Below are 16114 nucleotides of genomic sequence, written 5' to 3' on the forward strand. Positions count from 1 at the left end.
ACAGAGTTACATTTTCCAAAATGATTTACAGTTTCGTCGATCATTCTGGCACAATCCTCGACCTTGGAAACATCTGCGTGTATTATAATAACATCCGGAGATCCAAAATCTCGAGCTCTATCCGCAACTTCCCTAAGTGCATTCTCCCTCCGAGCAGAGAGTGCTAAACGAGCACCTTTTTTGCCATACTCGTATGCCAAATGCTGCAAATTGAACAGGAGCTGATGGCAATGGACACAGCACGATTATTCTAGCAAACAGGGAAAAAAAAATGGGCATGGGATAAATTACCTCGCCGATGCCGGAGGAAGCACCAGTTATGAGGACAACTTTGCCGGCGAGATTCTCAGCGAAGATGGAGTTCAAGGTGCAAAGAAAGAACTTGAGAGTCCAATAGGCGGGTAAGAAGAGGGCAAGAGAAAAGAAGGTGAACGGAGGAGCAACGAGGTTGAGGAAACCGTGAATGAGATCCATGAATTAGCAACAGAAGAAACAGGAACGAAAATGATCTGATTAATGATACGAAAGAATGAAAGAAATCTGGGGTTTATAGGTGACCAAAGGAGGGACGAATGCGAGGCAAGGTGGCACCAATGCATGCCATGTAAACGACACGTAGCTCAGAGATAGCGAACGCGTCGGTGCCTATTGTCCGGTGACGTTTCGATTTGTACTGTAACGAGTTCCTTCCTCCCTGCATCGGGCCCCCTCACTCACGGAGATTATCAGACCCGTAAACGACACTGTTCCCAGAGTCGTTTGTGGTTCCATTCATTAGGATAAGGGAGATGATTCGAAAGCTCGCTAGACTCCTCGAAAATCTAGAAACACCCCCCCCCCCCCGGCGGGGGGAATCAAAAGATGTTTGTGCTCAAAATCCAAAAGTTGGCTAAAGTAACTTTGTTTCGCTGCTTTTGTAAATGGAATCTGCTCGACGACAAAGTTGCTCACACCCATAAATCAGAAATTAATTATATATTCCCCCCGAGCTTAATAGAAAAACTAACTAACTAATTTACATAAATTAAAATTTTTTATTAAATTAGTTATTATAATAAATATGTATTGTTTTCTTTAAAATATTCTTAATAATTATATGTATTTGTTAAAATTATCATGCAATAAAAAGATTATTTTTAAGATCATATACTCAAACTAAATTAAAAGTCAAATCACTAGTGTTACACTAGTTCTTCAGAACGACAAGTGCTGAATTGAGGAAGACTTTGATCATAGCTTATTAATTAATTACACCATTAGGCAATTTACAGGGCTCGGTACCTTTCCATCAGTAACTGTATTAACCACCATATCGCTACACTTTTAAAATTCTCAATTATACCCCACTGAGAAGCCGTCACGTTTTAGATGGCTGAGTTCAAGCCTCCTCTGCCGGAGGACTCTTGCGATGAATTCGTCAGCCCTTTTGCTGAGTTCGTCAGAAGCAGAGACCACATTTTGTTCTCCACTTTCTTCTTCCCTTTTCATCTTCGTCACCTTCTCTGCAACATTTTTCTCTTGTTTCTTTGATCTCCGGAACTGGACAGTTCGAATTTGAGGCCACTGAGTTTTGCTGCTATTGACGTGTTCCTCATACAAGTACACAGGAGTGGTTGAAGAAGAAGAAGAATGCGGAGAGAAGATTCTGGAGTCTACAACTATGGCCAAAATGATGAGGTTGCCTATGATAAACAAAATCTTTGAGCTCAGTAAGACAGAGGCAAAACCGGGAATTAAGGCGAAGAAGACGAACTTCACAAGTGAAGGGAGGCAGGAAGTGATGCAATAGAAGACACTGCAAGTTAAAACTGTCAAGAAATAGAAATACAGATGGTCGAGAATCTTCTTCGTTTGAATAAGATCCTTGAGATGAAGAGTTATCTGACTGTACGCCGGCAAAAACGAAGCTTAAAGTAACTATATAGATTAAGGCAGGGGTTGATTGGTAAAATCAGTCGCATGTTAGTTTATAGTTGCTTGTGAGGGATTAACGACTTTAGATAAAGCAATGGGACACGGTGACGTGGCTTTTTGTAGGCAATATTCCTTTTTGATATCAAAAACTATTCACCCCCTTATCTCTGATTCAGTTCAGAGTGGCTTTTCATCTCTTCATTTTTGTCCGGTGTGAAACATGATGTATAATTAATTTCAGCTAAATGCGTTTGTTTTTTATTAGCTTCGTAGAAGACATTATCATGATCTTTAAGGGTGGCTGCTAAATCCAATGGCTTCTTCTGTGATTGAGAATCCACATCAAAGTGATCAACTTGGGGATCATTTGGGTGACAATGGATGTTATCCTTTTTATCATATGCAATTCTTTTAGTACAGAAACTTTGTCGACAAATGAAAATAATTTGGACGGATCTCATCTAAGAAAGCACGCTTTTACGAGGATTTGTAAAGCTCTGTCTTTTCACTATGGCAAAAGTGGGTGGGATTTTGTTTCAAGATCTTTAGCGTTTGCTTTATTAATCTTGTGGAAGAAGGCTTATCATTACGGAAAAAGCAAATATGGAGTAGAAAATAGAAATGATACATTCCTAGTGTGGGAATAAGCAATTGTGTATTGAATCTACTCATTATTAGAAATTCCTTACAAGCAATATGAATATTTTAAAGAAAAAATTATAAATTTAGAAAATAAATTGAATTGAGATTTTATATTTAAAATCAAATCTAAGCCCTTAACTATTTCTTATATTAACTAGCAAAGTTACTACTTCTTTATGCATCATCATACTTATTTGGATCAGAATAATATTTTATTTTTATATAATTTTTAATCCTGGATATTGTCCCTCGCTGCATCCTCTCTACTCTCTACTCTCTAGCATTGTTCTTTGCTTATTGTTAGGACTTAGGATGCAGATCATTCTTGCATCAACGTAAGCGTACTGGGCCCGCTGCCCACTAGCGGGAAAATTATAAGATTACAAAAAAAAAACTTTTCGCACTTATAATTTTATGATTCGGTCCATATATCTCAATTGTTAATTTGTTAACAAGAGGTCAATTGACTAATTTCAAAAAATTTAGAAAGTTACTAAATTATTTTAAAATATATATTTTCTGTTTTTATTTAAACTGATTTGCCTTACTTACAAATTGTTTTATAATCTAATAATTTATATAAATATTTTATAGAGATCATGTAACATGTATTATAATTAAATAGTTTAGTAACTTTCTTGATTTTCTTAAATTAGTCAACTGAATCTTATATTAAGTAACAGAGATAGTAATTAGATTTTTATGGGGCCAAACATCAAATATATACTTCTGGTACTTCATACATTACCAATAAAACTTAGTTCAAAATGCAGTATTCTTTTACAAATTACTTTTCAATTCAACACTAGCCCCATGATCTGTGACAATCATTCTTCCAAAAATCTATTCAGATTAAATTAAATAATTTATTTGAAAGATTAACCATAATATAAAAAAAAATCTTAAAATTATAAAATCACTGTTATGATTAAAAGGAATAAACTTATATCAAGAACAATATCAATCATTAACTTGAGCCTTAGATATCTAAAATCCGAAATACTATTCAACTATTAACCCAAACAAAACATAGGCTTTCAAACATATAAACTGATAAATCATTTTAAAATAAGTTATGGAGTTTATTAATCGAAAAGTTAAAACTTTCAAAAGATAGTCACATGCAAAGTCTTAGAGGCCCATTGCCTTCTAACGATCCTCCCATCAAAATAGTAGCAATTAAAGTATTAATTTACAATATCAGAGTAGATGAGCCTTATGTGGCAATATGTAATAAATCAACACATAAAACAAAAGAATGAAAGGTATACAAGCATAATAGCATATTAAGCCTTCAAAGCCTTTCCTGATGGACCACCACCTGAACTATCACCTAAAGATAGTAGAAACCACGAGGTGAGACACAAGCCTCAATAGCCACTTAGCCAGCTTTCCAACTTATTATGCATACTAACATGTGCTCGTAGAGTGTCAAGTGGGACAGTTATTAGTTCTCAAGAAATATAGATATATCAATAGGAATATAAAACACATATACTAAGATAATTTTAATTATACAAAGCCTCACTATGGGGGCTAACATACAAGCCACATAAGTTTATCCCTCACTTTGGGGGATGAATAAGAAGCCACAAGGGCATATCCCTCACTGTGGGGATGAAAGAAGCTAATCAATATGCACCAATGGTAGCCTTACCACGTGATATAACAGGACTCAATTCAAAATCCAAATAATAACCAATCATTCACAATATAACAAGAAATATCTCAATTTTTTCTTAATATAATCAATAAAATATAAATCATATATTTTCCCAAACGACACAATCATAATTCTAAAAGTCCCACAAGACAATTTTCATAGTTCAAAAAGGTATAACATATTTCCTTAAGTTTCAGATAGCACATCATTATTTGAAAATATCAAAATACTCACAAACAGCATATTAGTACATATAATAAGTGGAAAGTGATTATATCTCGCCAAAGTAATAAAAAAGATTACCATAAGGTCAATCCCGTGCTCAACTCATAATTAATTTATGCAATTAATATGACCACTTATTAATATAAGTTAGTTAATTAATTAATTAAATTATATATTTTAGTTAAATTTCTAATTTAATTTATTTTTATTTTATATTATAAATTCTTAATTTATAAGTTAAGTTCCAAACTTCAAAAAAAAATCTCTAATAATATATCTTCAGCATTTTCAACATTTTAAACCGATTAAAATCTCAATAATATGTCAAAAAATCCAAATAAATTATTTAACTTAATTTTAATCAGTAAAAATGTGATAAATATCGTATATACAGATTTTTAACTAAATAAATTAATTTAAATATTAAAAATCAATAAATAGACAAATCTACACTAATTAAAATTAACTATCAATTTATCTATAAATTTCTATGGTCAACTATTATCAAAACTCAATACTTACCCCATACACAAGTCTCAAAATTTTTTCTAATCATTATAATAATACTGCCATTAGGAAGCTTAAAATATATAGAAAAAAATCATAGAGAAAATTTGATAAAAAAAAGTAATTTTATGTACCTAAATTATCTTCAAAACTTGTCATCTCCCTCACAATGATAGTCGATCTGTTCCTTATTCTCTCTCCCGCATTCTTTCTCTCTTGTGCCTCATGGGAAATCGAATTGTGGAGGGTATTTTTTAATACCCCACACATTTATTAGGAGGAGCTTCCCTTTAATAAATTCTTTCCAAATTTTTCACCAAACTTTCGATGGAAAGTTACCTCTTTTTTTATATAATAATATAATATTATTTATTTTTAATTATTTTTTATTATTAATATTATTTGTATTTTTTACATAAATCCTTAAATAAGATTTAGGATATTACGTGATCAAATTTACGTGACGTTTTAAAACCATATGTATAATGTTCACTTTGAATTTTGAATGTTTTGGAACTGGATTGATACCAGCTAATATACAAAGACCAAATTACAAATCAGAAAAAACAATATGCCCAGTGCAAGGCATATGTCGTAGTAAATCCTCACGCATACCATTCATAGAATTAAGTCAGTCACATCAGCTTCCTGTAAATTAATAATATACAGTTCTGGTAAAAAAAAAAAATAATATACAGATATATAAGTCCGAAAAAGAATATAAAATCACAGGACCATCCCATCATAACTCCACCCTCGTGCCTTTTGCCCTCTTAACAAATTATTATTTATTTGAAAAGAGAAAAATCATTAATTCACATGTAGGTCACAGGGGATAGTGGGCTAAGTAAATGCCGTCAGGTCCATACATAAACAAGTGAGCCGGGCTTGTATATTGGGTTTGGATGTAACACATGGGTAATTTCATTTTATGTATTAGTACAGAATATGATACAGCAACAGCACTTTAGGAAGAAACATCCAAAAACAGGTATGTGGTGGGAAAGTGAAAGCAAGACGACGAGACTCGCAATTTCCGCCTTCGTCTTCATTAATCCTTCAATACACGTCATGATCACCCTGCATCCCACGCGCAAACACCACATTTATTATCAGTGAATATTATACAAACAATTACAATATCATTAATTAAAAATGGATATAGATCCTGCACAGTGGAGATGGAAATTGAAATGATCATGGAAGATATCGAACTGACTTTCTTGGGGAGGATGAAATCCACGAACTTTTTCTTCCCTTTTACGTTAGTAGGCGACTTCTGTTTCTTCTGTGTCGCTATGGACGAAGAAGAAGAAGAAGCCTGCTGGTGCTGATGATGGCTCTGCGTCACGTATCTCCTGATTTGCTGCCTCACGAATCTCTCGTACAGGAAGGCCGCGCCGTTGAACTGCGGCAGCACCAGCCACGCCACCGCCACCAACTTCACATCGTACCATATCGGAATCCTTCATGTTCACCGTCGTACTCATCAAAATCAAAATCACCCAAAATACTAAAGAGCGATGTACATAATTTGTTATCTGTATGCATATATATATATATATATATATATATATATATATAAGGCTTGTGTTGGTGACTCACCACTCTAGAATTGATTGCAGAAGCATTTCTGTGAGGGTGAGGAAGGAGTATAAGATCCAGTAAGATAGCCACTGCTGATCGTCCAGCTTCGACGGCGACTCTATGGCCACCACGGACGCATACCTGTCATCATCATGGAATTACACGCATCATTCCTCCGCCATGGCCACCTTATCAAAACCCAAAATAACACAGCAACACGAAAAAAACAAAGTATAGGTCTACTCACAAGGGGTACAACAAAGTCACCACCGGCCTGCAAAAGCAATAACACCATCCATATATTCGTCACTTGCTACGCATATATATATTGGATCTAGAAAAGAACAAGTTAAACAAGACCTGCCGGAATAGTACGTACCCGGCGAGCGAATGAAGGTGGGTGACCAAGGTCCACAATTTGCCCATGTTCTTAGGCAGAGACAGAGAAATCTGATTGGATTATTGGGGGCAGCAAAGAGAAGAGGTTAGAGATTGAGGGGATTGCTTGGATCGCGGGGAAGAGGAAAGACCGGATTCTGCCTTGACATCTGGGATATTAGTAGATTCCTTTTATACTGAGGAGGTTCTGTGGCCACGTGTAGGCGTTTCACGTCAGGATGAGGGTCGGTGACACGTAGTGAAATGAGACTGATGGATGGTTTCTATGGTTGCGGATGATCCAAATTCCAAAGACAAGGACTTCACACTTACTCCCTATCTGTTGCACTTGGTGAGTGACCGCATCCGCATGTTCACTATTTTAATTAGGCATTGAATCGAAGGGGAGGACACAGACGACGTGTGGCACAAGTCTTGCTTTTTAATTATTTTGATAAGTTATACTCTTCTTATCCTATTTATAGAGCAGAGAAAAAAAAACATTTTTTGGTCCTATTGATAGGGTATTAAAAGAAATTTTTTTTTTTATAGATATACAATTTTACCTTTCGTTATTATTGTGTTAACTTTATTTACATAAGATATAATATACATTGAATAAGAATAAAGTTAAAAACTTGTTGAATTTTAAATAAAAATTAATAAAGTTTAAAATTTTTCTTAATTTGTGTGTGTGAAACATATTAAAAATGACTTATATATAAGATTAGAGGAGGAATCTTTTATAAATTGCCGACGCAGTAAATTAACCTTACGTCCACTGAATGATTCTGCTTTGGTTTCTGATTGGCAAATCCCAACAAGAGGAGAGAAGAAGTTGCGAGTGAATGATTGTGGAGGAAGAGGCAAGGAAGAGGCACAAGGGAAGTTTCCATAAAGTAGGCAAGTGATCGGAAATTGTTGTGTTGAATGTTGATTATTGTAGGAGTAGGCCGAATTACCTAAGCTTTGATTGGAACCAGGACCCTGAGTTATGATTCAATTCATAAATGGATTCAGTGTGAGGGGTAATGATGCTTTTCATACGAAATTCTGAGCCACCACCAATTCCTCGTCGGCATCCAATAATAGAGCCTTTGGATACTTTATCTGTTCTAACATTTATGTCCTTCTATTATTGGATTGCCCCTCTTTTTAAATTTGCTCTATATAAATCATCCTACCATCTTAGCTTCTCTTCCAAATCAACAACATTACCGCAAATTCTTTGCAAAGGATAAAAAAGAATTACATTCTTAAGAGTACATCCTAACTCTCTTTTTTTTTTTTTTGGGCTATCAAAACCCTTTCTATTTTCGTTAAGTTATGAATTTGATTGGCATAACTAATTACCCACATTATTTCGTTCCACAAATAACATCTTCTTACCACATGTGTACATCATAGCATGTGGGTAATATTCGCCAAAGTCAGTTAATGAGAATTAAAACGGCTTCACTTCGCTTGTGACCAGTTGGACAAGATAACATCATGGCCCAGGAGAAAAAGAACATGGCAAACATGAAATATCTAATCTAAGACTAATCAATCTATGGAAGTAATTTTGGGCGAATATCTTGAAATCTCATCATTATCTAAGAAATAATGCTGTGTCGTCTATCCAGGAAGGCTTCTTTGCATTGTAATAGAAAAATGCAATCATCTGAACTAACTCATCTGCCGTCCTGTGTTCTGCGAAGGTGACAATAATAAGGCATCTTGGGTGAGCAATAAGCCCAAAACAAAGAGACGTGTATGTCTTGTGGTATCAACTAAACAACAGTGAAGAGCAAGATCCAAAGTATTCTCACCTTTCTCCCTATATACGATCCTGTTCCCACGTAAAAATAATATTTGTGGGCATTCTCTGGCTTTAAGGGCATATGCCAAGTCTCTCTCTATATTAATGTCTATCTTAACCGCCTATTACCACGCAGTTCAACGCATTATGGTTAAATAGCACAAAACAGAATGCAATAGATGACAACCAAATAGGTAGTATATAAATTCGTGCTAGATGAATGAAATTTGACCATACCCGCGGAGGCAACCGATCTTTGGCACCCCAGTATACCTTGATTGCTTTCTCCAGCTCTTTCAAAGTTTTCCAGTTATCCATCGCCCTGTGGAATAATTAAAAGTTTAGAACAAACACCAAGAGTTGCCATTAGCTATCAAGGACCCCAACATATATCACTATTCTCCTCATCATATTAACGTCGTTAGAGAAACAGGAAAGAAAAGCTTTCACAAAGAGTAACCTTCCCCAATCAAAAGCATGAACACCGCGAAAAATATCACCTATGGCATGCCATGGCAGAAAGCCAATTTATCTAAAGTTGGACCCTAAAATATCATTTCAGGATCTCAATATTGTCCATATCATACAAAATTATAGACGATGTTAACCAATTGACATATTTCTTTCCCATATCGTTTCTTTTAAAAGTGCTTAGAGAAGTTTAGATATGCATCTCAAGCTTTATCCTTCCTCTGGCGTTTCCCCTCTACCAAACCCACACCCGGAAAAAAAAAGCTGAAAAAAATCATAAAAGCATGTATCAGAAGAGATAGAGGATATAACCTGTTATATCTTTCAAAGACAAGTACAACTAGTGGACTGGGATGGAAAGCATAACTCTCCCATTCCAAACAGTTGATCTCTTGCACCCAGTTATCATCAATCTCCCCTTCCCAGTCAATTTCAACACCATCTTCCCCAATAACATTCTTAATTGGATGCTGTTCAAAATAATCAGAAGCTCTTATTCCCCAACCAACATCAGCATCCAGGGGCCAATTCTTACTTTCTTCCTCAATCACCATCTTCTTCTCTCTGCCATTGCTAGCATCATCCTCCTCCTCCACCTCATCATCCTCCTCCTCCCCATCATCATCATCACTGCTCTCAGAATTAGATTCGTCAGAAACTCTTTCCTTCATTATGTTTTCCTTATTCTCCAAAACATCAGAGCTTTGTTGCTGAATTGAAGCAAACGTCCTACCAAGTGAATCACGAATGAAATCTTCAACTGCCATGGCTTCGCTTTTACGCCCACGCCTTGGCTTCCTTGGAATTGTTAAGGAGAACTTGGCAGAACTTTTATCATCAACATCAGGTACCTCATTTTTTGGTTTGCGGCTTCCGGTCTTACGTTGAGCTCTTGGAGAGGAACTGGAGCTAGCTTCAGGTTCTGGTTCTGGAACAGGAATTTTTGAAGCAGCAGATGGAGGTACAGATTGCATGGCACGATGAAAATGTACAGGGGAATGCAAGAACAATCTCAAACGAGAAGTAACATTGGTAGAGTCAAAAGATAAATCTTGAATATTAAATGATGAAGAAAGATAAAAACTAGGATCTCTTTCTGTAGCACAAAAAGGTGATAAGCATCTAGGCAGGGCTGAAGCTTGGAGAATTAGCATCTTTCAATTTCACAATGAAGATGCCAACCTTCCCGAAAACAAAGTTATAAGTGGAATGGTACAATTACTTCAACCAACGAATGGACTGCGGGCAGGATCCCATCAGCTTCTCTTCACCTGGCTACACAGATAAATATAATTTGAAAAAATAAACAAACAAGAAAAGTACCATGATCAATGCTCAGCATAAAATAAATAAAGAATGTGAAAAACAACACAGCTGCAATTTCACCACGTAAACTTAATTCAAAATCATAAATCAACATGAACAAAGCAAGTTCACAACTCATGATGAATATCCCCCCAGCTTTAGGGTACTAAAATCCAATCCCCGCCTAAGCATATGGATCACTGTCTTGCTAAATACCGTAAGAAAGATATCGTCATGAAATGCAAGGCTTGTGGATTCAATTAGCCACTTTCCCTTGTTAAGTTGGCGAAGTAAAAGGTATGAGTGAGAGACGTCACTCTCCATCCTTCTCCCCAAAAGCAAAGTGAACATAGTCCCATTAAGGCCAAGCAGAGTACTGGGAATACAGATCAGCCGGTCACAGGCTGCGGGCCTAAACGGACCGACACTGCAAGGTCGGAATTCCAGAAATGTTTCATTTTGCTAGGCCTAACCCTTAGCCAGCCTGCAGGCTTTCAGCTTATTAAAAAAAATGCAAGTTTTGTTCCACATGTTTTATTTTAAAAAAATAAAAATAAAGCAATGAAATTACTAATAATAAAAAGCATAAATATAAATAAAATTAAGTCACAAACACAAAACATCATCACATCTAAATATCCATCAACACCCAAAAATATCTAAAACATCCATGAACAAGACAATAACATCTAAAAGTACCATGACTTGTTAACAGGCTCTTCTTGACTGCTAAAAAAATCAAAAGGCATCAAATTTCTTTCACTTGATCAAGCTAGTATCATCAAAATTCAAAAGGATCAAATTTCTACCGCGAACCGTCATGACAAGCACCATTCAATGCATAGAATCAGCCAAAAATAAAGCCACGATGAAAATGGCTAGCACGTATAGTATTGTGTGTATCAAATTTACTCAACATCTCAGTTTTGAACTACAAGACAAGCCCACGAGAGAAGTGAATAAACAAGAAGCCCAATGAATGAACAGCAATCAACACCAGAAACGATTTACATCAGAAAAATCATGCAATTGATAGTTAAAGCAAGAGAAGCAAACAAACAATAGGTACTGGTCATTCCAACACTTACATCAGCAAATACATATATAAATCTATCAAAAAGTCTAAAATACTAACAATCAACGCACAGGCACAGCGAGGGGAGAGGTGGTCGCTGCTGGACGGGCTCACGCACGGCGGACACACGGCTCGCTGGTCGCTGGACGCTGGACGCTGACAAGGAGATGCCGAGATGGGGAAGGAGCTGCTGCTCAAGTCGACTGTCGCAGACGCAGGGGAAGCAGATGCGAAACGCGAGAGCGTAAGGCGAGATGGAGAGGCTGTGGGCGACCGGGCGTAAGGTACGAGCTGAGAGAGTGAGGGAAAAAGCGTGCGGAAAAGGTGAGGCTTTTGGTTTTTGGGGAAGAAAAAAAAGATTAAAAAAAAAAAAAAAACATCAAGCATCCTCACAGTCACCGACCAGCTGCTCACCGGAGTTCTAACAGCCGGTGACGTTTTTTTATAAAATTTGTTCAAATCTAGTAATACAATTAACAAGTTTTTTAAGGATATTAACAAATTATATATAACATTTAACAACAGGTTTTTTAATAAATTTAAAAAATAATATTTTTACAATTTTAATAACGCATTTAACAAGTCATGTTATTATATTAACAACTCTCATAACAAATGTTAACATCTCTTATAGTCATTGTGATTGCTTAATAAATAAAAAAATTTTGTTGTATAATCTTCATAAGGAGCTAGAGTCAGAAAAACAAACCGAAATCATTAGACCAACTTGCTTAAGCCCAAAAATTGTAAAGGTCATGCTTAGAATTTTTTCCTTGGAATGAAAAATGGGCTTAAAATGATTGGCCTTGTAAAGCTGAGAAAGTAAACAGGCCAATCCTATAGGTTCGAGAGCCAGACTACTTAGGCTCTATTATAATTTTATTTTGTTTTTTTTAAAATTTTTTATATAATATTATTAATTTTTTTACATTGATAGTGATATTTGAAATATTTAGTATTATTATTGTTTTGAAATTAAACAAAATGGTTTGATTTGTTGGTTTTGAATAATAATTTATTCAATTAAATTTTTAAAAATGGGTTAATTTTGACCTTAATAATAATTTGATTTATATTATATGTGTTGATATTTTTAAACTATATATATTTGATAAGAAAGTATTTTTATACTTATATAACTTGTGATTTTATAATTTGAATTAGAGATTTATAAGTTTCAACCATAATGCATCTCAAACTAAAATAAAATAATAGCTAAATTACAAAATTGAAAAGTGAAATTTCTATGAAGAAGAAAAACTTGATATTTTAGCCACTAAAGAAGAGCATACTTATAAAAAAGAGCAATTAATTATAGTGATGATGAAGTTTTAAAAAATTGATGTATTTATCTATTGTATATTTGCATTATTTATAGAACCTTTGGATGTTATTATCTTGTCGATGGATGTTGTAGATGTTCTTTGATGTTGATGGACATTTAGACATGATGATATTTTGTATTTGTAACTTAATTTTATTCATATATATGCCTTTTTATTAGTAATTTCATTGTTTTATTTTTATTTTTTTTAATAAAACGTATGAGGAATATAAAAACATATATTTTTTCTTAAATGGGACCAAAAATCTGTGAATTGGCCCTCAACCCCTTGGCTTAAGAGTTGGGCTTAGCAAAGTAGAAAATATCTAAAATTTCAGCCTTACAAGACTGACCCGTTTAAACTCGCAGTCTTATAGGGCTAGCCTGTATTCATAAGACTATAGGGAGCCAATATTAAAAACATCAGCCTTCATAAGAAAATTTTGTTAATGGCATTATGAGAGTTGTTATTATTAAAATTATAAAAATGCCACTTTTTAAATTTTTTAAAAAATCTGTTGTTAATTATTATGCCGAACTTGTTAACCGCGTTACAAGACTTGAAAAAATTTCTATTTATGATGCCATGACTAAAGTGTAAAAAGCTCCCAGATCACATGATTAATGGCCTTATGAGAACTGTTTATTTAATTGCATGACTTGTTAATTGCTAAGAATACTACTTTTTAAACTTTCTAAGAACCTTGTTGCTAAGTACCATACGGAACTTATTAATAACTTTAAAGAACTTATTACTGTACTTAAAAAAATCCTGAAAAAAAAAAGTTTTTCCTCTGGACTTGAACTCCGGCTACCGCCAGTGGCATCAGAGCTTTGGTGACTAGCTGGCCGATGAGGGTGCTTGATAGTTGTTTTTTAAAAAAAAAATAACAAAGGACAATTTAATCTTTTTAGTAAACTTCAAAATTCTAATTTGGTCATGTGTTCTCAAAGAGGAATTTTTATTATGTAAATGACCAAACATAATAGTAAATTGTAAATATAAATTAAGGAAAGAAAATGTTGGTTAAACCGGCTGGCCCATTTGTTTTCTAGCCTTGCAGACCTTTTTTAAATCCAACTTTTCTTTAAAGACTCTAAAGGTTCTCAACTTAAATGGATCAGGCCCAGTCTGTTTTCGGCTAACACAGGGAACAAATGACGAGGGAAACAAAATTCAAAGCCGCATTGAACAATCTCACCGGATTTATTTTTTTTTAATTACAACGGCAAGTTAAAAGCTTGGGAAACAAAAACCTTTTACAGGGGTTTCAGTTTAAGAAATCACTCGCCCCTTGTAGACCCCGTAAATCTTCCACATATCTCCTCCTACATACTGGGTCAACCTCTGTCACTAACTAACACTTTGGATAGAAACCAAACTATAGTTTTAGAAATATTTTTATAGTTTATGAAGTAAATATGTAGAAGAATTTACCTCGTTTTATAAAAAAATACTTCTGAAACCATGGTTTGGAGGTTGCCAAACACCCCCTAAGACTATTTCTGGGCCCACCTGGTGTCCTGCTCTTGCCATGCTATCCGCACATTACATGTTTTCTCGGCTGCTGTAACTTACTCGCACATTTCGGCTTTCATAGAGTAGACTCCTCGCTCTTTCTATCTCATTTTGGAAGGGGTGGTTTCTGCCGCTGTCTCGTGCCACCATACTTATTGCCTCCAGGGAATCCGAGTATATATTAAAGTTCGCTATGCTTAGTGATTTACAGACCTCCAGGCCTGTGTAGATCGCCCACAGCTCCGCCATAGAATCTCACCGGATTTTGGAGCTGGACAAAGCCCTGGGGCTTGACTTCCTCCAATATTTTCCGAGAACAATCGAGCAGACTTACCAACTATGGACAGCGTCTGACAGCGAGGTCGACCAAGCGTGAAATGCTTGTTCTTTGGCGAACAAAAAAGGATCCGCTCCTCCTTACTATACGAGATTGTACACTTCTATCCCATTTGCCAGCCCGTTGAATCTTGAAATTTCAAATTAATTTTATTTGCTTCACTTTAATAACATTTGATCACATTTGAAAAGAATTACAATATATTTTTATAGTAATTACTGATTTGAGATTTTAAAATTTTAAGAATATTTTTTGAGATTTTTCAAAAATATTTCGTATATTTTATTGTTTTATCTGTGTTGTATTCTTTTTGAATACGTTATAATTTGTTTTTAACTTCAACACATAATAATTTTAACAACAAAAATAACTAGTTTTATTATATTAAATTGAAGTCAACTATAGGATTTGTTTGGTACGAAAAAAATGAAGGGAATAGGAGGGGAGAAAAAATTTTAGTGAACTCTATTTAAAAAATTGAAAATTGGAGTTAAAAGCTTTTGATTGAATTTTATTATTCTTTTACCTTACCTCCTCTCTTTATTAAAATTTTAAAACCCAACTTCTCTAACTTTTTAAATTGAGTTCATTAAAATTTTCTCTCATCCCCCTTTCCTCATACCAAACATAGGGTTGGTGTTATGGATGTCTATTAACTAATTTTTAACTTATATTATTTATCATGACAACTTTGTCCCAGTCCCGTAAATTAGAACAAGATATAATCAAGACAGATAAAAGACATCCCATCTATTTTTCTAGATGAAATTCCAGAAATATTTTTTTGGGATAATTAATCCACAGCTCCTTATAGTTTCAACTAATTTTGAATCAGGTTCTTATAGTTTTTTTTCTTTTTATCATGTCCTTATACTTTCACCTGTTTTTAATTAGATCCTTGTATTTATTTTTCTTTTTATCAAGTCCTTATAAGTTCACCTTATTTTTAATTAAGATCCTGAATTTTTATTCTTTATTTTATAAATTCTAATAGTACTATTATATAAACATAAAATAGTATATATTATTTAATATTAGTTTATAAACAATAATATTCTAAAGATATTGAATTATTATAATGATTTTAATTTTTTTCAGCAAAAAAATTAATTGTTCTAAAAAAATTTCCTGAATTAATTAATTCTCTTACTTTTTTATTACATAATTATTAATTTAATTTAATTATTAATATTTTATATTTCAGTATTAATCTATTTGATTAAGCTTATATTTAATTAATAAATAAAAATTAAAACTACATGGACCTGATTAAAAATTTAGTGAAATTATAAGGACTTAATTAAAAGAAAAATAAATACAAGGACCTAATTAAAAAAAAGTAAAAGTATAAGGACTTGATAAAAAG

General features: G+C 34.1%; 3 protein-coding genes across 4 annotated transcripts; all 3 read right to left on the minus strand.

The window, feature by feature from the left end:
- Positions 1 to 10: 10 nt before the first annotated feature.
- LOC114723458 (11-beta-hydroxysteroid dehydrogenase 1B-like) lies at positions 11 to 691 on the minus strand (the record flags this gene model as incomplete). Its single annotated transcript, XM_028909637.1, has 2 exons — positions 292 to 691; positions 11 to 203 (listed from the first exon to the last, which is right to left on the minus strand). Coding segments are annotated over exons 1-2 (376 nt in total), but the record flags the coding sequence as incomplete, so codon positions are not given.
- A 5225-nt stretch (positions 692 to 5916) lies between these two features.
- LOC114723462 (HVA22-like protein e) lies at positions 5917 to 7075 on the minus strand. The gene is made up of 5 exons (XM_028909640.1): positions 6918 to 7075; positions 6786 to 6812; positions 6557 to 6679; positions 6171 to 6417; positions 5917 to 6031 (listed from the first exon to the last, which is right to left on the minus strand). Exons 1-5 carry the CDS (start codon positions 6962 to 6964, stop codon positions 6011 to 6013), a joined length of 465 nt encoding a protein of 154 aa, XP_028765473.1. The 5' UTR covers positions 6965 to 7075; the 3' UTR covers positions 5917 to 6010.
- Positions 7076 to 8252: 1177 nt separating this feature from the next.
- On the minus strand, positions 8253 to 11740 carry LOC114723457 (thioredoxin-like fold domain-containing protein MRL7, chloroplastic). 2 transcript variants are annotated; one of them, XM_028909636.1, is made up of 5 exons: positions 11640 to 11740; positions 9501 to 10459; positions 8955 to 9039; positions 8728 to 8839; positions 8253 to 8608 (listed from the first exon to the last, which is right to left on the minus strand). In XM_028909636.1, exons 2-5 carry the CDS (start codon positions 10340 to 10342, stop codon positions 8508 to 8510), a joined length of 1140 nt encoding a protein of 379 aa, XP_028765469.1. In that variant the 5' UTR covers positions 10343 to 10459; positions 11640 to 11740; the 3' UTR covers positions 8253 to 8507. The 2 variants fall into 2 exon arrangements, with proteins under 2 accessions (XP_028765469.1, XP_028765468.1); XM_028909635.1 differs by having other exon boundaries at positions 11629 to 11740.
- Between the last annotated feature and the right edge of the window lie 4374 nt (positions 11741 to 16114).

This window comes from Neltuma alba, unplaced genomic scaffold (assembly GCF_004799145.2).
Source record: "Neltuma alba isolate B1F8T4 unplaced genomic scaffold, ASM479914v2 tig00012141_pilon, whole genome shotgun sequence".
NCBI classification, from domain to species: Eukaryota; Viridiplantae; Streptophyta; class Magnoliopsida; order Fabales; family Fabaceae; genus Neltuma; species Neltuma alba.

Excerpts from the sequence above, each read along its gene's own strand:
- LOC114723462 (XM_028909640.1), bottom strand. The coding sequence starts at position 6,964 with ATGGGCAAATTGTGGACCTTGGTCACCCACCTTCATTCGCTCGCCGG. Across the intron at positions 6,813-6,917 it reads CACCTTCATTCGCTCGCCGG|GCCGGTGGTGACTTTGTTGT; the intron begins GTACGTACTATT and ends TTGCTTTTGCAG. Across the intron at positions 6,680-6,785 it reads GTGACTTTGTTGTACCCCTT|GTATGCGTCCGTGGTGGCCA; the intron begins GTGAGTAGACCT and ends TGATGATGACAG.
- LOC114723457 (XM_028909636.1), bottom strand. The coding sequence starts at position 10,342 with ATGCTAATTCTCCAAGCTTCAGCCCTGCCTAGATGCTTATCACCTTTT. Across the intron at positions 9,040-9,500 it reads GTCTTTGAAAGATATAACAG|GGCGATGGATAACTGGAAAA; the intron begins GTTATATCCTCT and ends ATTATTCCACAG. Across the intron at positions 8,840-8,954 it reads AAGATCGGTTGCCTCCGCGG|GCGGTTAAGATAGACATTAA; the intron begins GTATGGTCAAAT and ends GCGTGGTAATAG.